This window comes from Cavia porcellus, unplaced genomic scaffold, assembly GCF_034190915.1.
Source record: "Cavia porcellus strain 051 isolate PalLab524CR breed Dunkin Hartley unplaced genomic scaffold, mCavPor4.1 scaffold_2, whole genome shotgun sequence".
NCBI classification, from domain to species: domain Eukaryota; kingdom Metazoa; phylum Chordata; class Mammalia; order Rodentia; family Caviidae; genus Cavia; species Cavia porcellus.
Genome location: NW_026947485.1, coordinates 111,753,030 through 111,775,875, shown reverse-complemented (window position 1 = coordinate 111,775,875; position 22,846 = coordinate 111,753,030). Strand labels below are relative to the sequence as shown.

Sequence of the window (22,846 nt, the reverse complement as noted above, 5' to 3'; positions counted from 1 at the left end):
CAACCAAAATAGTCAGAGAAACTATAAAAACTAAACATGAAAACTCTAAGCAGAACTGGCTGATTGCACGGTGCAGGCCCAAACACCCACACAAACATCAGTCCCAGAGGGCAACGTTGAACAGCAGCCTAGAGCAGCAACGACTGGGAAGGAGAGCCAGAATCACTAAAAAGGAATCCGGTAGCCTGTTTTAGAGGCACAAAAGCACATTTTATATTTCAGAAAGTTTTCTATCCAATGTTTTATTTTTTTAAACTTGGTACTCAAAATTATGCTTCCTAGAAATATATCATGTTGAAGAACTAAATCACTTATGATACTACTTTAAAATCTTAGATTTTCAGATGGGTTGTAGGGGCACATGTCTGTAATCCCAGTGTTCTGGAGGCTAAGGAAGGAGAATCACCAGGAGCTTGACGCCAGCCTTGGAAACAGTGAATTCAAGGCCAGCCTGAACTGTATAGCAAGAACCTGTTTAAAAACAAAACAAAACAATAAAATAAAATACCAGAAAAAAAACACAAAAACACCCTAGATTCTAGATTTTCTAAGCAAAGCTTTGCCAGAAATCACATGGTAAGGAATTAAGAGGTACAGACTTTTTTGCATTTTGGTGTTACTGTCTACAGATAATCATGAACACCCCATGTGAGGCATATGGAACTACACTATCCCAGCTAACTTCTACAGACACTTGATATCTTCTCAAATTAGTGACCTCCATTTGCCTGCTGGGATCAACCTTCAGGATCATGCAAATAAGTAAACTGGGGCAGATAGTCCAGGACTGGATTTGTGAACATTTCTGTTGAATGACAGAAGTCTTGCCCAAGATATCAAGAAATAGCTAGCTTGACTCTGGTGAGCTAAGAGAGGACACACTTTGAGGCTCCCTTACCTCTATTATGCTGCAAGAGTACAATGGTGGGATTAACAATTGTTGTGGAGGGGTAAACAGATGATGGTTTGCTAGCTGGTAGAAAGGCTTGCAAATCAGTTGCAATATGAGAAGAAGAAACTTCATTTAGTAGAGGACTGGAACCCTGAAAAGAAAACAAACAAAGTAACTAATTGTAAATGCAGGACATCTAGAGTCAATGCTTTTAAAAGGAAGAAATCTAAAACTTTACAAAGGTTTTAGTTATAAACAGAAATGTAGTCCAGAAGACATTTCATCATTAATTCCAGTTAGAAGTTTAATCTGGGACGCTTATTCTCTTGTTTGTATTAGTAAGGGGAAAGAAAGGGAAGTTAAATGTCGCTGACAGTCTCAGCAGCACCATTCCTTATTTTAACCTGCTAGTAGTTTTGGGTCAATCCAGTTACTGAAAAAGCAAATTTAAATCAAAGTAGAATAACATGCAAAACCCATGCAATTCCAAATGCGATCCAGGAATGACAGCCAGATTAATTGGGAAAAATCAGGGAAACTTAGTATAATGTGTTGAGAAATGTAAGACTATATGAAGACAAGATATAAGATGATATAAGAACAAGGAAGAGTAGTGATTCTCTCAGAAAGCTGCTCTTAGTATCAGAATCACCAAACAATTCTACTAATGCTTGCTTCTAACATCTGAATATTATCCTATCATGCTGTGAAATTTTTTCACTCTAATAATAGAGTGATAAAGATCCCCGAAGTAAAGATGTGTGCAACAAATGAAAATAGGGCCCTGAAATGTAGTGAGGGTACATAGACACTTTCCTCCATCATATTTATACATTTTACAAGGTTTCTATTTTGGAATTTATAAACCTCAAAGCAAATGACATTCTTAAGTGGTTTTAAGAACAATATTTTAATAACTATTCTTGAAGCAATTATTAAGCTCAGTCAGTAGTAATCAACCACTGGGAACACACCTGGCCAGACAAGGGACACGCTTTCCCTTTCTTCCTGCCATCACCCTGCACAATGTCCCGCACATAGCAGATGCTCAGTAAATGTCACGAGCATTTACCAACAAGAGCACATCTGATCTAACAACTGTGGCAAGAGTACATATGCGCAATGGAAGACAGGATGTGGGTACCAGCACCCACGACAACTCCTACCACACTGTGGGGACTTCAAGATCACACTGCCGGGGCTGGGGATTTAGCTCAGCGGCATAAGTGCCTGCCTTGTAAGCAGGCAGTTGTGAGTTCAATCCCTGGTACCAATAAAAAGGAAAAAGACCAAAAAAAAAAAAAAAAAAAAAATCACACTGCCAGTCAGTCCTTTTCTTTTGAAAGTTCCCAGAACTGCTGATAGTAATGAGCAGCAGTAGTGGGTGAATAAAATATTTTTCCCAAGTCTTTGAGAGGCACACTATGATCTTGTAAGTGCCTTCTCAACTCCTCCATTTAGGAACTAGGAAATATTTACACTTTTCCTAATTTATCTCAACAGTGACTTAATAAAGGTGTATGACATATTTAAAACACTGCCAAAACACGCCAAGAAACAAAATACAAAGCACACAGCTCTTTAAAGCATATATGTCCAATGTGATGTCTGGGGAGATCACAAAAGCACCGAGCATTTAACCAATTTTATTCTGTATCCTACTTCTGAACATTACACAAACAGCTACTGACAAAATAAATAAATAAATACAAATAAAAAAAATTTTTTAAAAACCTGGCTGAATCATCATGACTTTTATTCTTTTCCCTTATTTCCAAATAGTGACAGATAGAACAGAAGTTGGAATCATGACTTGGACACCATCCATTGGGTCCTTCCTGTACTTAAAAATTCTCATTCAGAGAAGGAATCCAAGCAGTTTCTTTTTTCACCTTTTACTGTTACATAGGGTCAAACCAGAATTTATCAAGCCAAATTTGAGAAGTTTACACCAGGCTAATGAATCAGGGTTAAGAAACTGAGGATTCTGTCCCAACTCAGATGTCCTGGCATGCTTGGAATAAACTCAATATGAAAACCTAGAGCTATGCAAATGATAAATTACAGGGTCATACAAAACTACTTACTCTGGGGTATAAGTACACTAAAAATATGGCTCACATTATCTGCTACTCTTGAGAAACACATTTTGTGTACCCCTATTCCCCAAAACTTAAAGTGGCTTTCAAATTCACCAAGAAGTTCAGCTTGGAGGATGGGAAAGTACATAAGGGAACAAGCGGGTAGATTTCTCCATCAGGGACTGAGCTATAAAGCCCTCAGTCAGGCTATCCAAGCCCTTGGGTTATATCTGGCCAGTCCTGGCCAACTGCACAGTGCTGCATCTAGAGATGTAAGAAGAGGCCTTAGCCCAGCGTGTGACAGTCAGTCCCCAGCTTTGGTATGCCTGATGCCTCATTAAAATTTCTGTAAGAAGCCAAATAAGAAGTTTCTTCACTGCTTTCTGCATGACTGGCTTCAGCTTAATAAGCCACTTGGGCCAGTTCTGTAGGCATACCTTGTCACACAGTGGAATGTCACTGATCAGTTAGTTCCACCAGCCAAGCTCACTGTATCTCAAAATATGACCTGGGACCTGCTGGGATGCTTAAAACCAGGTGAGAATCCTAGGCCCTTCCTAGACCCACTCCATTAGCAACTAAGAGTTTAGACCTTCCTCTCCCTCCGGCGTACACTAACTTTGAGAACTAATACACTAACCCCTAAAATACACTTGAAAGCAAAGAACTTGGTTTGTTCATAGGTGCACCTGTGATGCCTAGCAGACTGCTCAGAATGTGATAAAAACTCAGAGATTACATGTTAATTAATCAGCTGCTTTAGCGTGACTGGCTCCTCATCTGCTAGAGGAAGCCCCAGTAGCATAGTTAATGTTTAATGGTCACATTCTCTATGCCAGAATTCAGTCCCACTGATCCCTACAACCCCATGAGTAGATCCATATTCAGTATCTCCACATTATAGTTCACATTGAAGTCCTTCCAATTCTTTCAATTCCCAGGGCTCATAAAGAAAAAAAGAAACCCAAATGCTTCCCACCTGTGGAGGGAATCACTCTTCTCTCACAGGATGGACCTGAGATGTCAGGGCCCTTTAACTTCACAACCCCTGACTACTGGTGCACCCTGTGCCACAAAGGCCTCTGAGCCTCCTCCTCCTTAGAAGCTCTCACATCTCAAGCCTGTCTATCTTTTGAAAAACTCCTAACATCTGTACAAGGCTTCCAGGTTCATTGGCCAAATAAACCTGTCTAATTTTGTTTCTACCCTGGTCTCCACCACTTCTGTTATAAAAGGGAGACAGTTTACGCATAAAATCAACGGAAGAGAAATCTTCTCCTCCTCCAGAACCCTTCTGCCCCCTGGTACACTGTCCTGTAGAACCACACCTACATTGGCTTTCCCCCACATAATTCTGCAGCTTTTCTCAGTTCTTAAATTTTCATCTGTCTGATCTACCAAGAGCAAGACTAGGCAAAGTAAAGGCCACAGATGTTTTCTCAGAGGGAAGACAAAGTGCTTTCAGGAAGACATGCATTCTCAACAGGACAAGAGGAGGCCCTTCAGAGATGCAAATAGCCACAATGACCCAGGGACACCCAAGGGTAGCATGCACTCTAGGGACAGCAGACCCAAGTCCAGTCATTACACAAGCACAGCAACAGCCAACACTTTGCTCAGAACTTAGTACTCCAGTGAGAAAGAGAGATTTACTGCCAGGAGTAGACATTCAGGGAAGCTGGGGGAGGGAAGTCCAGCAAGCTTACGGTACTTGAAACAGCTCCCGTGAGGTCAGGCTCGGAGATTCTGTGGAGGTCCTCCGGTATGGGAGGGACCAGCGGAGGTGGTGGTGAGAAGGATGGTGGTGTCTGGCTAACAGGGGGAAGGGAGCCACAAGCACTGGCTGGCTGGCTGTGGTGGGGCCGCCTCTGCAGATGAGGGGGAATGAAATCATCTAGAGTCGGGAAGGTCAGAGGTAAGGCAGCAGGGGTGGTCACCAGGGTAGTGTGGATGCAGCCAAGTGGCTCCAGAGATGCTGGAGATCTGGCAGTGCCTTCTTGCCCTCTGTCAGTATTAACCAGGTAGAGAGGGACAACTATTACCTCAGGCTGAGCTGGGCCGGAGGAAGTGGCATCCTGTGGGAAATAAGGGGGTCGTTATGTAAAGGGGTACAGCAGGGACAAATGAATTCCATATTTAAACAGTTGAAAGTGGCCATGCAGTGATGTACTCGGAGAAATATTTAATCAGTGCCCTTTCCTCACAGTACATGAGACAGTTAGTGCTGGCCAGCTGGCCTCCTGATACTCCATGACACAGAGGGAGCTCTATCCAAGTTTACTTTCCATCCATCTATTTTTGAATTCTTTTAACACTTCATGAGAGAGAAAGAGAAAGAACGAGAGAACAGGCAGGCAGGCTGTGTTTCACCCCACAAAACCACTGTAGAATCGGAAAGCTTGGGAATAAATACTATTTCTTTGGCACCTTGACATAAAATTTAAACACTTCATTATCTCATCACCTTATTAGTCTATGGATTTCATGATCTGGCATACTTTGGCATTTACAGGAAAGAGAGAAGGAGAGAAGAGAGGTCTGTGTTTAGAAAGAAGAATTCAGATTCAAGCTGCCGTAATATTAATGAGGAAAGGGAGGGTAAGGAAGTCCAGAGAACATATTAGCTGCTCACATCAGTTTCAAAAGAGACAGTGTAGAAGACACACAAACATTCCTAAATTCTTGCCTTGGCTGGACAACTTGGCTGCAAAAGGTAAATTTCTTTGCTCTTCTGTTTTTCAGGATCAGAAGTAAATTGGGGGCCTAGCACAGGTGGTCTCACTGCATCTGGAAACGAAGCCCAAGTCCCCAGAGAAGGACTCCCGCCACAGTTACCAGCATCTTTATGGATGTCAAAGAATAGCTTGGAAGGGTCAGGAGGAGGAACAGAGGGCAGTTTTCCTGTGCCGGCTGTGCGGGGGACAAGGCTGGGAGCTGGTGCCCGGGTGCCTGCAGCCTCTGAGGGAGTGTCTTTGGCCGGGTCACGTGCACCATGAGAGGAGTTTTCTGATGCGGCCTGGCAAATGTTATTGGATAAACAAGGTACATATAAGCTGCTGATCTTTTTATTCCCGATGGCCTCATGATGTGGGTTAGAGCTCACATTCCTATTAGGAACTAACCTTGTGGCTGCATAGTGGCGCTGGGGTTTGGATAAAGCATTGGGAAAAGTGGAACCCAGAAGCAAAGGACCAGAATACACAGCATCTTTGGGAGCCAAAGTAGCTGTCAGGGAAACAGAGATGGGCTGAGGTTGTGAGGGGTTCTGCTGGCTGGGACTGCTGAGTGGAATGTAAGGCTTTGGTGAGCTCACGTATAGGGAGTCTTTATGGGTACTGCAGAGTGTGGGGGACCGCCATGCAAAGCACACCTCTGGAGGAGGACAAGGGCGTGAAGAGAAAATCTTTAGTAGTATTTTTAAGACACGATAACAAACCAAGGAAAAAAGAAAGAAAAAGAAGGGGAGATGGAAAGAAGGATGACCATTAGAAACAACAGTATAACACAATCTGAAGACAACAAAAACTCTTGACACATTTTAAAGCAAATCCTCAAGCTGGCCTCCTCGTGGTGCCTGTAGTTTTCCTCAGAGCATAACCAAGGACTAGCTTATACTCACCTGGAAAAGCTGGTCTGACTCGCACCCCAGGGAGGCTGAGCCAACCCAAAATAATCTATGTCACCTTCAACACCAGTCCTTGATTAGTTGCATCATCATGGACCTCCTGACTCCGGGAAGCCCAGGAGAATAAGCCCCAGAGACCCCATTCCCTTGAAATTGCCATTCCACAAGACTTTTTCCCTTGAAGGCTTTACTTTAAAATTTGAAGTTCATTAGACTCTTCTGAGTTTCTTTCATTCTTTTCCCTTAGGAAAAGAAAAAATGAAAGAACTATATATATTTTTACGTATTTATAGGAAATAGATATCTGCATTGAGCCACTAAGGTTTAACCCTCAACTCCATACACATAATAAATTAAAGCTCACCAAGAAGAGGACACTATGGACTTTGATGCACATGTGCTCTTTTATCAGGGGAAAAAAATCTGATAGAAATAATTTCAGTATAAAGATGCTAAGGATGTAGCCCTGTAGTAGAACATCTGCCTAGCATGCACAGAGATACTGGGTTTCATTCCTAGAACACTCCCCCCAAAAAGGGAAGAGGAAACCAGCTCTGAAAGTAAAAGCACACGGTTCATAGTCTACCACTTTTGATGTGAACAGGAAAAAGGACCAGGCATTGTGCTCATATTTCAGTTTATTGGATTATACTATGCCGAGTATATCAAATCCACCTACCACAATGCACAGAGAATCTACTCTAGAGGAGGATGATTGGCCTCAGAATTACAACTTGACCCCAAAGCTCTGAGTACAGGTTCAGAGTAACAAAACTATAGTTTACAACTCTTCCCTCGTCTCTCAACACCACTCTTCCATGCGTCTCAGGGGAGCCAAGAGCCAAGAAGTTGGATGACTCTCCAGACTAAGCCTCTTCTTGCAACCTGCAGGTCAACTGGGCATGAGACTATGAGAGGAAGAAAGCTCAAGCTCCTAGAAATTCTCCACCAGTTCTTATCTTTACAGATAACCCCAGACTATAATAAACCCAGAACCCTCTTCCAAACTGTACAAGTTAAAGGATATTACAGTTTGGTCAATATCTATTAAATGGGTTGCAACTAAAAGCTAAGAGGGTATAAAGGTGGGGGTGTTCATCTTGGAGTTTTGTATTTTACTTTTGAATTTTATAGAGTACATATGGGGATGGAAAGCACACTAAAGAACATGAACAAATAAGGATTTTTTTTAAATTTATGAGTTTGAATTAGAATATTAACTGAGAAACAGTAAGTAACTGACCTATCCTTTAGATTTTCTTAAAACCTATCCTCTAGGTTGTAACGCAGCTTTTAAGTTACAAATAATATGAGTGGACTATATGGATATTCTCCAGCAACTCAGTTCCTGTCCCATCCTTAATGTGTCCAAAATGGTATCAGTGGGATGTGGCTGTACATACCAGACAAAAATATAACATGAACAGCCCCTCTCTGACACACAGGAAGGAAAAACCTTTCAGAAGAACTCACGTGGTTCATCAACTTCTAATGGGACTTTGGGTATGTTTACAGTCTACATGATGCCCTCCCAAAACAAAATATTTGGACTAGGATGCACCAAAGGGACTGCCAGTTAGCTGATATTGGCTATTGAGAGTTAAGCAAAAGACCTCTTTATTTGGGTTCAGATTGACTTTTACTTTGAGCTCACATATCTTGCATGTGATTTCTTTTTGTCCAAAGATAGAAATCAGTTTCAATTAGTTTTTAACTCAACTTGGTTGTGGCCATATATGGTACCAGGACACTATCACAGCAGGCATGAGCCTGCCCAGCCTTGTGACCCTGCAGAAAGGATTCTTCCCCACAGTATTCACAATCCACTCAAAACCAAAGGACTTCCTGTCACCAGGCCTCTTTTAGCCCTAAAGAAGAAGGCAGATAAGAGAAACTACTTTTTGTTTCATTGTTAACACTGCAGAAATCACACAGACATTTTTTATTCTTGCCTAGTTGGCTACTAAGGATATTCCACATATTTTTAAAATGAAGATGAGTGGAAAAATTGAGGCTTCTTGAAAAATTTGGTTTATAGTTTACATAGTTCCAGAAACTACCTCCACTTCCTCTGTGAATGGGCACAACGATAATGATATTACAAAGAGGGAGAACTTCTCTCCCTCTTCCTTGAAGGGAGGAGGGCATTAGGTCTAGTTTTATAGGACAAGTGTTCCCATCTGTCCTGTGGGTCTCCTAAACGGTAACTCATCCCTATAAGGATACACTCAGAGCATGGGGTTGTAAGAGCTCTCTCAGCTGAAATCAAGTGAGAGGCCCAGCCTAGCCCAATCAACCATGGATTTGTTGAAGCCAAACTCTACTTACCAATCTATTAATGGCTATGTATTCAGGAAGTTATGTTTATATTCAGAAAGTAAATCTAAAAATTATGCATGATCCAAAGGTTCTTGAAATTTGGTTGACCAATTTTACACTGAATATGCAGGAAAAAAGCCACTATATCAACCACATATCACATTCCCTTTCAAAAGCTCTACTAAAAAAAATTGCATGAAAGATAAGAAAATACTCTGTTTAGGATGTTTGGCCTTATTAAGAAGCTAAGAGTATTGACTCACACACAAAACTCCACCTTTCTGTGAAGACAGAAAGATCACAACTTTGAGGCCAACCTCACCAACTCAGTAAGTTTTGTCTCAAAACAAAATATTTTTAAGAGTTGGGGTAGAGGCTGGAGATGCAACATAGTATAAAGACTGGTTCAATCTCTAGTGCCACTAAAATAAAATAAAATAAATTCCTTGAGGGCAAAATTTACTAACACAGTAATTTTAACATAACAGCGTATTCAATAAAGCTATTGTAAATAAAGGTATCTAAAACAAATGTTTCTTTACTTCCTATGCTTTTAAAATGATCTCTTAAAAAAGAGGTACAGTGGTACCTTGGTTAATGAATGCTTTTGCCTGCAAACAATTAGGTTTCCAAACAGAAGCACTTGGCAAAATTTTGTTTTGGTTTGTAAACTCTGCTCTGGGTGACAAACATGACCACAGCCATCTTTCCCACACAAATACAATTATGGCCATCTTTTTCAAAATTGTACAGTAAATGAAGTCCATGAACCAAGGGATATTTACAAAGCCAAAAGGAATGACTGAGTTACCCTAGGAGCTAAACCAATGATGACAGAAAATGATGTGCTTCTACATTTCCTTTGAATTCATCAACACTGCTTCTTAATCTGGACAGAGCTAATTGTGTGCATTCTTAAAATGTCTGAGAAGGAAGCATGTCGGCCACTGGCAGCACATTTGACCGTTCAAACATGTTTCAGAAGTGGCAAGTCATTTACCAGACAAGCAACCTCTCAAGTCCCTGTGTCTAACGAGAACCAGGAGGCCAGGCATGGTCACAGATCCTGGTTCTAATGGGGGCTCTGGATGCCCATGCTGTATTCAGGGTAGGCGGGGTCAGGGGGAGTAAGTCACCGCAGTGGTGGAAAGCCTTAACAGTGCTGCTTAGCGCACAAGGCAAAAAAAGCCCCCAAGGCCAGCCTGAAAAGTCCGAGGTCAGCAGAAAACATCACCTCTGAGTTGGTTTCATTGCATGAGTCAGAGCAACTTTATATTCTCATTGGCAGAAGCCAAAGAATTGCTAGAGAAGAGGGGTGGGAACTAGGAAAGATCTTTGGAAATTTTAGGTTCCTTGTGAGCTCTGGGAACACCTCCTGAGGGAGGCACAGAAAAGAGGACCATAACAAGGATATATTTCTGCAATATGAGGACAGGAAGCCCCTGACTTATGAATGTCCAAGTTGTGAACTTTCACAGGTGTACTGTGCAAGACTCACTTTGTCAGATTATGAACAAATCTAGCTTACAAACATTCTCCCAGAACAAGACTCAGAGACTTACTGTAACACCACTTTCTTTAAGAGAAAACAGCTCCATTCTGTGAAAGTGGCTGCTTTATGTAAAAATATTCTTCACAGATCACCTGAATTGTAACACTGTCCATCCTTTTCATCAAATTTGGCAATGTATCAATAGGGAAGGAAAGGAAGAAAGTCTGAGAAACCAGGTAGGAGAAAGGACCTAAAGAAAATTATCCTCACTCTAGGTTGCACAGCTTTGGGGAATTTTCTGTTGTATGGTAAAGTTCTATTGTGGAGTAGAATGTGTGAATGAGGCTACGCTGCCATTTTGAGTTCTATTTGTAGGGTTGGGCTCTTGGATTTAGAGTCTGGCCACAGCTACATGATAATAATCTGTAACGACAGTTGCTTGAACTCTTAGAGCCCACCTCTAGAAAATTAATGAAATAAGCACAAAAATCACTCTTGAATATTACCTGATAAATAGTTTTATAAAAATAACCTCAGACTAAGGGTCAGGGATTTAGCTCAGTGGTTTAAGTGCCTGCCTGGCAGATAGGATCGAGGTTGTGAGTTTGATCCCCGATACACACACACACACACACACACACACACACACACACAAAAAAAAAAAACCTAACATTTTTACTTATTCAGTCTAAATGAATTCTCTCATTCAGAACATTTCCACATTCATATCAAACCAAGAAAGCATCAGGCCTATTTCCAATATCCCACTAGAGACCAACTTCATCCCATGCCTCTGCTGCCCTTGACCATGACTCTCCTCACAACTCCAGAGCTCTTTTGGGGTTGATTAAAAGCTATTTCCAAGTAGGAAGGCATATGTCTAGGTTAAAAGATTAGTGAGCAAGTACCATTCACTGATACCCATCCTGCCTGTGGGCACACGCCTACCTGGGGCTTGTCAGCCGGATGGCTCGGATGCACACTTCTGTAGCCTTTGGCAGCAAGAGAAGAGGGTTGGGCATTCCCATTGGCATCAGCACTGGAAGAAGGCCTCCACTCATCTAAGAGATTTAAAAAAACCTTGTCACTCACAAGGAACATCCCCTGACTCCCCCCACTAATTCAGGGGTCCCTTTTAGAAAGCAGGGATAAGAATGCAAGAGAAACCATACCTGCTGAAGAATTCTCTGGCTCCAGAACTATGTGTAGGGCAGAAAGAAAAAAAACAAGAAGAAAAAGGGGAAACAGAAATGGTTACATTTGCGGAAGTAAGTGTGAGCTACAAAGAAGGATGAAATCCAGTACCCTGTTTTCTGACACAAAGTGCCCTCAGTCATGATGGCCTGATTACCATAGGAACCCACTCTAAACCATGATGTGCTCATTGGCACTGACCTTTGAAAACACAAGGCTCACATTCACAGGGATGAAGAAACAATTGTTCCTTGGCATTCTTACTTCTCAGACAGAAAGGCAACAGAACTCTCTACTGCCCAGTCCCTACTCACTAACTCTCACACCCCTCCCCTCGCTGGCAGTAGGCTCAGAATGACTGCTCCTCGTGAGCAGGCTGGGCTAAATAATGGACCCTGGAGAGGAAACGGCTAGATCCTTTTTCCAGGGGTGCTATGCTGTACTAATGGTAGAACACAATTTAAGCCCAGATACATCTGTTGATTTATATATGTTGTTTTGGGCTAGTTCCCATGATGTTTTGTTGTTGTTGTTATTGTTGTTTGGCTGCTTTTCTTCTTTCCATTAAATGAGCCAATAAACACTCAAAATTGAATCACCTTTCCTGAGTATTCATTATGCTATCAGGCAGTCTTGCATCCCTTCAGAATTCCCAGCCTTTGCCTATTGCATTCCAGAGTTCCTAAACCTCTCCCAGTTGGACTCACCAGCACAAAGAATAGAGCCCAGTGTTTATATGCTCAAGTGGCGAGGTAGCTGGACCTCAATTCAAATCCTGGCTCTACCACTTATGGGCTTTGTGATTCTGAGCAAGTTATAAACCTCAATTTGCCCATCTGAAGAGTGAGGATGATTGAGATGCCTGCTGCATTAGTGTTGGTATAAGAACTGAATGAGCTAATGTATGTGAAATGCTTAGCACAGTGCCTGGCAATGCTCATAAATCTCTGCTATTTATCACCATCTTCTATGTTACCTCGTTTCTAGTATTCTTTATCCTCCATTCTGCCCAGGGTTCCACAAGCCTTTTTTACAAAAGGCCAGATAATAAATATTTTAGGTTTTGTGGGCTGCATGGTCTCAGTCATAACGAGAGATTGAGCATCCCTCGTCTGAAAATGTGAAACCCTCCAAAATGAAATTTTTGAGCACCAACATGATGGCATAAGCAAAAAAAATTCACAACTGACCTTATGTGACAGACTGCAGTCAAAAAGCAAGTGCATTAAAAACACTGTATAAAATTATTCTAACAGTGGGGGCTGTGGTTTAGTGATAGAGTGCTTATCTAGCAAACATGATGCCCGCTGGGTTCAATCCTCATCACCACATAAACAAAGCAAACTATTGGAGTAAATAACAATAAAATAATATATCTATTTAAAAATACCTTCCTATATCTATAAGGTATACATGAAGTATAAATTCATGCCTAGCCTTAGGTTTTTTTCTTACCATACCTCATTATTTACACTTCAAATCAGAAAAAAAAAACCCTGAAATCCAAAATATTTCTGATCTCAAGTACTTTGAATAAGGGACACTCAATCTGTATCTGATCACAGAATAAGAGCGGCTACAGAGAGTACATGAATAAGGGAGCCTGCCCCTATATCCTTTTATTTATGGACATTAAAATTTTAATTTCATATAATTTTTATGTGATATACAATGCCATTCTTTTGAATTTTCTTTCTACCTCTTAAAATGTAAAAACTCATTCTCATCTTACAGGCTATAACAAATGCATGCATGGGCTAGAATTTATTCATGGCCGCCGTTGCCAAACCCTAATGCAGCCAATTCTTTACTTCTTCTTATCCCCCATCTGCATCTACTTGTCTCATTGTACTTAGAGACCCAAAGTGGACCAATACTGAAGCTCTCATAGCCCAGGCCTCCATTGCAAAAAGGGTCTCTCAGGGACTAGAGAAGGATTTTCTCTAGTCAAGTTGCAAGTTGACATGTGCAAACATTTATTGAATACCTTCCACTGCTACACTTTTACACCTATTTAGCATTTAATTTAGTGTGCATGTCAACTCTGGGAGGTGGAAATCATCCTACTTCTTGTATGGAAAAGATGGAGGTCAACTGACCTGCCCAAAATCACACAGCCTCACATATGACATCCAAACAGTCATCCCAGATCTCCAGAATCCAAGTGTAGCATCCTGGCCACCACAGACAGCTGACATTCATACCAAGCAGAAGTTGCATCCCACAAAAGTAGCTGGATTAAACAAGTTTCAGAGCAAGATGAAAGCCAGAAGTAAAGATTTTAAATGATTCACATCCATGTACAGCAGCAGTCTAGCTGCATCAGAATCACACAGAACACTTATTAAAATGTACTTCATTGGAACCCCTCCCAGTGTTTCTGATGCAAGATGTAAGAGATGAGACCCAAGAACTTGTATTTTAAGAAGTTCCCAGATGATCCACTGTATGCACTTTGAAAACCACTGAAATTAGGCACAGTCAAAAGAAAAAGTCTTTGTAAACGAATTGTATCTACGGCCATTTGTAAAACACAATTTCTATAAAATGACTCAGTTATGTATTCTTTTAGTGGGCTGCCTGTTCACATTTCTTCTAATTCACATCTATTCATCTTCTCCCCCCACGACCACAAAGTTGAGGAATGTAAAGGTCACGTTTTGCTCACATTACTGCAATGTAATGGTTTGTGTGATCAGATGCAAGTTTGTTAACCACACACACACACACACACACACACACACACACACACACACAAATTCTTTTCTCATTTATAAAATATAACCCTTAGCCCAGGTAATCCTCAAAGGCCTCAAAAAATAACCAGAGATCAGATATCCACATTTAATGTTCACTGGTGTTTCTTTGCATTTGCCTGGCCCAGAAAAATTCTTACAGCTGGCAGACATTCAAAGATTGTCTGTGACAATCTCTTCTCTCATCACTTTCACCATCCCATCTTCTTCCCTAAGTCACTATTCCTAATCCCACTTTTTCATATCATTCTTCAAATGTATTGAGTTTATACAGACACTGAATATCAACAGGTTCTGAGTAATGGGTTATTCCATGAAAGATGTGAACTCTAAACTAAACTGGGAACATGTTATTTTGCCCATTTTTGGTTTCCAGTTGGGTTGGGTTCTATTCAAGTGATACTGTCAAATAAATGTGTCATAGAAAGTTGAAGTGTGACTGTCTTTCTAAACCTGTAGGTATTCTAAAAAGATCATCATTTTTGCATCTGATTACCTTGTGCATCTTCATCTCTGTCTCATTAACTACAAATCCTAATCAAATGACCTACTTCATCAGTGAAGTGGCCACAGATCTCTTCTTGAGTCATGATGAATAAATGAAAGTATATGGAATGGTATGCTTTTTTTAAAATTGGAATCTAAAGTTCAAGGGAAAAATCCCCATAGACATGAACTAGTGTCACTGATCTCCATTTGAATAGTTTCAAGAATATATCTTGGGGATTGACCCAATTTTGCTTCACATTCCAAATCTTTACAATTTTTCCCTGACCCTGTCCCAAAAAGGCAGTTCCCAGGAACCCTTTAAATGGATTTCTTCTGTGTTGAAAGAAAGCTGCATATCTGATATCTCATCACCCTTTGCCTGTTACCTTGCCTTCTGAACCTGGAAGGATGATAGCAGCCCAGGGCCAACTATGCCCTAGCGTGTATGATGAAATCATACATACATAATCATCAATTTTTAAGTAATCATCAATTATTAATTCCTGATTGAAGAGACTGTCAAAATCCTTCTTTTGTTACCTTCTGGCTTCTGAGGTTGGAGAGATGGGAGGCCTTGGAAAGTTGGCTTCTAGGTAGATTTTGAAGCCTTGAAGAGAAATAGCTATTTTGCATTAAATTTAATTTATTTTGCCTTGAGTTTTCTTTCATCTACTCTTTTATTTTACAATCTTTATGGCCTGTGGCCAAAGTCTACTGTTATTTTTCTTTTATCTAGTTGACAGAAATCTTTTGTGCTAACTTCATTTTGGCTTCTTCTGATATTTTTGTTTGTTTCTGATGCTCAGTCATTTCTAGGATCTTAAGATGATTTTCATTGGGTCTGTCTTGATGTGCTCTGGTAGTATACTCAAGAAGTAGATGGCAGATGTTAAAAGCAGCTAGGTATTCCAAATCTTATTTTGGTTTATATTTTACTTAAACTGTATATTAGGGAATTTAAATTTACTCAAAAAGGGGCCTGACCTTTGCCCTCTGCTTCTGGGAAGCAATCTCTAAATCCTTGGAAATTACACCTAATAGGAATGTCTTTGTTTATCTGGGGGCTTTCAGTCATAACAATAATGTGATTTGGGATGGGGATTTTGAGGAACCAAAAGCTTTACCTCTTAATGGAGATCAAGACAGGCAGTGGGCATACCTGTGTACTGGAGACATGACACAAACACACAAACCTTCTGATGGGCAGTACTGGGAATACACTCTCAGATGCTGAGAATGCTGAGAAACAATGTGTTCTGAATTCATGTGGGAGGACAAGGAAAGCTAGTAACTCCAAAGACTCCATGCTATGCATTGTTTCTCTTGGATGATTGTTAATCTCCATTATTTTCCTATAATGAATCATAACTATCAGTATAACAGCTTTCAATGAGTTTTATTAGAATCCTTCAAGCATTATCATTGAACCTGAAAGTGATATTGGAATCCCCAGAATTTGTAGTTGTCAGAAGTGAGGGTGCCCCCTTGTGGGGACTTTTTCTCTCTAGCATCTCAGTTATCCCAAAGATTTGATTTGGGACAGAATATCTACAACTGTGTCAAGTGTCAGTGAATCAGTATTAAGGTTTTATGATGTCTTTTGCTGCAGCCAATCTGGGGAGCAAATATGAGAGTCCAACGAGAGGAAATGACTTATTGTAGGTCCAAGAATGTTTATAACTAAAGCGAACTTTGCAGTAAAGAATCAGGCAGTAAAGATTGGGGCCAACTGACATAGAATTAACAGAATGTAAGGCTTACCCTAGACTCTGGTATTTAAGTCAAATGCAAGAGAGGATATGAGTCTTCAAGCTGTACCAGACTGGAACTTTGTACTGCCCCCACCACCAAATCAGGTTCCTTTTCTCCTCTTTAAGAAAGGATACTGGTGACTTTGCTCTGATCTGACATGGCCAACACCCAGATATGGCTCAGCAATGTGAACAGGAAACAAGTACAAGTACTGCTTCTCCTAGCAGCAAGGAGTTAGCACTAAGATTGCTGCCATTCTTTTCAGATTAGATGGTTATGATCCAAAAGTCAGACTCCATAGCGATTAGCATTCTGGACAGGAAACCGTGGTCATGGATCTGGGATTTGGCTGCCACTTAAAAGCAGGAGTCTGGGGAGTTAGTTTAAACTGGGCTTCTCCTAGGGTGCCACCTTTCACTTCACCTCATAGGGCAATTCATTCTACTAAAATTCACTTATACAGATGGCTCCCAAATCTATGCCTTGAACTCCAAATTTCCAAAGGCTTTATAAACTTTCTCCTAAAAGCCCCTCTCTTGCCCAAGAAACTCAGTAGGCCTAAAAATGAACTTCAACATTCCATTCAATCCCTTTCCCAAATTCCCTGTCTTCATAAATGTCACAAGCATCCTCCTAGGAAACCAGGGAAGACACTTCCTGGTTAACATGAGGTTATCCCTCATTGAGCCCTCTCGTTTCATCTAGTTTTACCCAAATCTCCCAACAGTACAATCTTGAATGTATTCAGTCAATGGGATTCTATTTGTTTCAGGTTAATTTCCAAACTTTCAAGGAGAAGGAGAACTTAAGGACATTTAGAAAGACTTGGAAAGCATCTTGCCCCAGTCTCTCATACCTTATATGGACTTCAGAGTCCCTGTGACTTATAGCCAGGAAGCAGGGTAGGGAACCACAAGCCCTGCTCGACTCTTCTGTTGCAACAAACTGCCATTTTCACTCGCCTTAGCACCTAGGATTACTTTTTTTTCCCTATTTTTCTTTTTCTTCCTTTCTCTCCATTTCTCACCACAATTCTCAGCTAGCCCTTGGCACACAAGTGATGCTGAATGAATGTATGTTCATTTAGATTAATTTCAACTTACCAGAAGAAAACAATTTACCGTGAAGTACATACACTGGTAGGTAAACTCTCAGTTCTGCATTTTTTAAAACAATCTGGTAAAGATTTAGTGAAAGGCATTTTATGAAATCTCTTTTCTTCAAAACTATTTGGTAGAAATTTGTAAGATACAGAACCATCCTAGGACAAGAGGGTGCTTTCTAAATGGCCTCAAATCCACAAGCAGTTCTCCAGCACACAGAGAGTAGCCTACATTAGTGATACTGTGACACTAGAGGGCGCTCCAAGCCCCCTGTCCTCTGAGAATGGACTTAGATAATAAGGTCATCCTAGTGGGACACAGAGGCTTTCTCTTCTCATGACTTCTAGCTTGGGAGCTGCATCTTTCTAGTTAAACTCACAGATGCCTGTTTAGGTAAGCCTTGAAAAGAAGTTATTGTGCTTTCCCTCCTCAACCCCACTTTTCCAGAGAAGAGAGACTGTAACAGTCCAGGGCTTGGACTCTGCTCATCATGGAAGAGACAAGAAGCCAACTTTCCCATGGGCCCCTGAGAGAATCAGGTGGCAGAAGGATTCAAACCCACCTAAGCAAAAGCAAGATGATCTTCCCAAATGGCTTTGTACATCCCAACCCCATGCCCCAGTCTCAGGGGTAGCGCACCTGGCTTGCTTTCATGTTCTGGGGTTTCCTGAGGGCTTGTAGGGTTACTGGTTGGGGCTTCCCGATAAGAGGATGAGGCCCGGAGAGTCACTGCTCCTTTTCCAGTGCAGATTTTTGTGGGATCCATATCTGAAAAGAAATTATCCAAAAGAGAAGATTGAATCCAAGACTCTAGAAGGATTAAAACAACAGTCAGCAAATTATTACAGCCAGGGAAATGACATGAACTTGATTAAGCTACTCACAAATACTCATGGCCAATGGAAATTAATATATGAGTGGTGGAGAACAAGTGAAACCACTTGCAGAGGTTTGTCACGCATCATGAGATTAGGGGAAAGTGGAGGAAAATGATGAGTCCTGAGCAAATGTATGAGTTACTGTATCAGCTGAAAATGCCTCAAATTGAAAGCAGGTTTATTTCTTTTATCAAATGAAGTTTAGGTTGTAAGCAAACTTCTGGCCAATTAGTAATAAGTTATGTTTTAAGAAAGAGTTTATAAAGTTCTCTCAAGCATCCAAATCATCCTTTTTATCAAAAAGCAAATTGGCAACACTGGGAGTTAGAGGGAATGTTCTGAGGAGGACAGTTGTCTAGAGAACAAAAGAGAAAGCAAATCTTGTATCTGCAAGGCAAGAACTCTGATGTGAGGAGACAGAAGGATATGCAGCCTCACATTCCAAACGGAAGAAAACTCATAAGAAAGATGACCAAAAAGGCTCAGCTCCTGGCAGCAGCATTCCGTGACTTTCCCTAGAATCTTCACCGGGCTCTGACCTCCCTGACAGCTTTATCAGGGCCCAACAATGACTCGACATTTCTGAGAGTGCCCCTTCGGGAGGATGTAAAGGTACAGGTGTCCACTTTAGCTAAGGGAGATATAGTCCAAGACCACACACTACTGACCCTGACACATGCCTCTGGGAGAGTTTAATTTATAAATTAGGGATAGTAAGAGATTAACAACTATAATAATAAAACAAAACAACATATTGTAATAAAAGCTTTTTAAAATATAAGAATTATTTATTTCTAGAACTTTTTATTTAATATTTTTGGACCATGGCTGACTATGGGTAACTGAAACCACAGGAAGTAAAACTGCAGTTAAGGAGACTACTGTAAACTTCAAAAGATCTAGATGCCCCGGAAAATCAGTAACGAAGAGGCAGGAAACCAGTCCAGACCACACAATTCTAGAAGGCACATATACCAAGTGTTTATGTGCAGCTGAGTTAAGCTGAACTCCATGCTTATTTGGGATTCTTTTTCCCCAAAATTATTCGTAGCCTGGATCCTTGACCTAAAATTGCCACAATTAGGATTATGGGTTAAAAGCTTGGAGTGCACATTCATACAGGATGTGGGAGTTCATTCCCATTCCTGTTCATGTTCAGAGGAAGAAAAGTTTCTTTTCTCCTTGCTTTCCATCCCAGCAGCCAGCTCCCAACAACTCAGAACAATCATTGGTGCTGCAAAAAAGGACAGATCCACCTCTTGGATCTTCATGGAAAGGAAGAACAAAATCCACCACACGGGGCAGTGTAGGCAGCCACTCCGCCGTATCTGACTTGTCCACATTGTGAAAGGGTAATTGATGCCACAAACTATTAGGAAAAACTGGTTCGTGCTCATTTGCAATAGAGAAGAGGCAAAGCAGTAAATCCATAGCCCATCCATAGATTTCTGGACCACAACCAAATTTACCCAACTTCTTCAAGTATCATGGGAGAAAGTGCAGTGTAAGTCTCATTTGTACCACGGCTCTAAGCCAAGGCTGACATCTGAATTGTATCCCTGCACTTGCCAGGAGAGGTAGGAAGTGACTAGAGGTGAAATAGTGTCAGGACGATGATGTTCTGTGGATTGACAATTCCAGGTTTCTGCTAAGGCAGCTGCTTTTAAGTATTCTCGACTCAGAGGTTCCCTGTGATTCTTGGGGAATCCAGAGTTTTCACAAAATAACTGGGAACTGCACACTTCTAGAGAGAGCCTGTAAAAGGTCACATAGGCCAACCTCAGTGAGAATGTTCAGCCTCTGGCCTGACCCTGTGCCTCAAGAAGGAGACAGGGCCACCGCCTCTAGCTCCCAGAAACACATACACACACAGAGAGGAAGAAAGGAAACAAGCTGCAGAAAATCGAGAACACTGCCGACCATGCAAGGATTAAGCCTCACAGTCTGTTGTTAGAAGGAAAAGAGAAAGGAAACCATGCATGATATAACAATTAAAAAGAAAGAAACCAACCCACAGCAAGATACCTGGAGGGAGGACCAGGCCTGAAGCATTTTTCACTGTCTTCACAGGAATTATTTTAACAGCAGAAATAGAGCGTGCACGTAAAGGGTTGGCGGTTGCTGAAAACACAAAAGGGTAAATGGCACATCCAGAAAGAACATTTGGGAAACTTCCATGCCATTGAGGAACCAAGCAGGGACAATAGGAGGAAGCTGCCTTCTTGAACAGAACACAAACAGCAATAGATATAATAATTAAAAGAACCTGCTTTCTCTCTTCAGCGTTCTGAGCCAAGACACCAGAAACTTTTCTCCAACCATCACCCAAATACAGTTGGTCAGTACTTATCAGTGCCTCCTGTCACACAGGAGCTTGCCAATGCTTTGAACAAAGATGTGCAGAGACACAGATGGTCTGGCAGATAAAGGAAGGGTAGAGTAATCAGGGGGCCCTTGGGAGAATGCTGGATCACTTGCCCTGCAACAAGGGTTCCAAGGAGAGGGCTATGACCCCAAGCCCCAAATTAATGGAAGAAGGAAAGAAACAAGTTCATGAGTTGCCTGGTCCCCAGTCGTCATAACTTCTGGGGTCCCAAGGACCACTCTTACAATCATAGCCTTGTGGCCACAAGCAAGTCAAAGCCTCCATCTGTTGAGGAACAGATGGTCTTAAACCCACTCTTTCCAGGGAAAGAGGTGCCAAGTGTTCAAATGTATACATAAAACTCTAGGCAGAACCCTGGTCTGGATGCTGATGTCCAGCTGAGCTACCGCAAAGCAGGATCACTGTCTGGGAAGCAAGGAAAGCTGTTCACCTCATACCAAGGTGTTTGTGCTTATCGACTGCAGGGCCGTGGGATCACTGTCTGCTCAGCCTCTAATTTCAATGGTGAGCCTCCAGCAAAGCCTTTCTTGTCTTTTTAAAGGCGCTGCTCCTCAACAGTGGACAATATATCTTCCAGCCCATCACATTGCCGCTTCATAGCTCATATGCCAGTCACACTGCATACAGTTGTCAATAACTAATAATGACCATTCTGCACATATTAAGATATAAACAAACTTCCACAGAAATCATATGGACTGCATCTTGTAATCACCAGGACAACTGGCTGGACAGAAGATGTTTCTTACTGTTTTCATAGGAAGAGGCAAGAGGCATGGCCAATAGCTCAAGGTCATTCACTTTTTAAATTTAGAGGCTGATATGAGCTTAGCCACCTTAGCTTCTGGCTCAGTGACCTCCACAGGCCACCTGATATTGTTCAGGTTGTACCTGCCTTGTATCCAATCAAAAATCTAACTAAGGAGAGAGTGACTCCAACTCCATCTGCCGCCCTCCTCTCACTTCCTTAAGTCTCTGATATACACAAAGCTGACTGCCTAACAGGTTTTTTAAACAAATGGAACCCTATTCCTCCCCATGTTTTTCAGTGGATGCTTAAACATCTCTGTAGCCTTTCCATAGGTACTGCCCCATGATACTCCCTAAGTAAAACAGCCAAGATTGTCCAAGACTCCAACAAAGCAGACATGTTTCTCACCATGAGAGAAGAAGGGTGGCCAGGCAGGGAGGCAGGAGAAATGGGACGGCAGTAGGACATCTCCTGCCCCCAAGGAACCCACCCCCAACCCCTCGGCCCCATTTCCCATCTCCTTCTGCTCTCTGTACCTTCTCTCCTCAGCTGCTTCCTTCTGAATTTACATTTTTCCTTGTCTCAAAAGGAATATTGGGCTACATCAGATGGGAATTACAAAGGCCAAACAGGTCAAACTCTCTGCAACTATTCTTTAAGAGATACTGCATTTTGGTTTAAATGTCCCATGCCAGGACTTCTGCTCTTTTTTGTTGATACCATAAGATGCAGATGAGTAAGCATTCACAGAATTGCTGGTACCAGGATGAGAGGCAGAAATACTCATGGCAGAACATCGAACACTCCTATTCTATAGGTAAGAACGCACACTCTCAAAGATAAAAGGGCTCCCAAGACATCTCTGTATGTGAGGGGAAGAACCAGCCCTGGAGCTATATCTCCTCCTCCAACTCAAGTGCCTGGCCACCCCGTACTGCAAAAGTGGTGCTGGGAGCCTGGCTGCAGCCTGTGTGGGCAGCCACAGGACCAGGGAAACTTAGCCTCAAAAGGTGAGGGTGCATCTTATCCATCATGTGCTTTACATTTAAAATTGTCATAAAACTCTTTAAAACTGAAAATGGAGGGCTAGGACTGTAGTTCAGTGGTAGAGCAGTTGCCTAGCATGCA

At 41.6% G+C, this 22,846-nt stretch overlaps 1 protein-coding gene across 50 annotated transcripts in view; it reads right to left on the bottom strand.

Moving 5' to 3' along the window:
- Positions 1–22,846, bottom strand: part of Sorbs1 (sorbin and SH3 domain containing 1) — a 236,592-nt gene that overhangs the window by 84,655 nt on the left and 129,091 nt on the right. For 15 of the 50 annotated variants that reach the window (XM_063245169.1, XM_063245210.1, XM_063245215.1 and 12 more), the window contains exons 5-8: positions 18,343–18,471; positions 11,582–11,608; positions 11,358–11,470; positions 899–1,043 (exon numbers count right to left, since the gene is read on the bottom strand). In XM_063245169.1, the coding sequence (XP_063101239.1) occupies positions 899–1,043; positions 11,358–11,470; positions 11,582–11,608; positions 18,343–18,471 (414 nt within the window). Of the gene's footprint in view, positions 1–898; positions 1,044–4,679; positions 5,049–11,357; positions 11,471–11,581; positions 11,609–18,342; positions 18,472–20,606; positions 20,703–22,846 lie in introns of all 50 variants that reach the window. The other 35 variants (XM_063245167.1, XM_063245211.1, XM_063245214.1 and 32 more) reach the window with 8 other exon arrangements.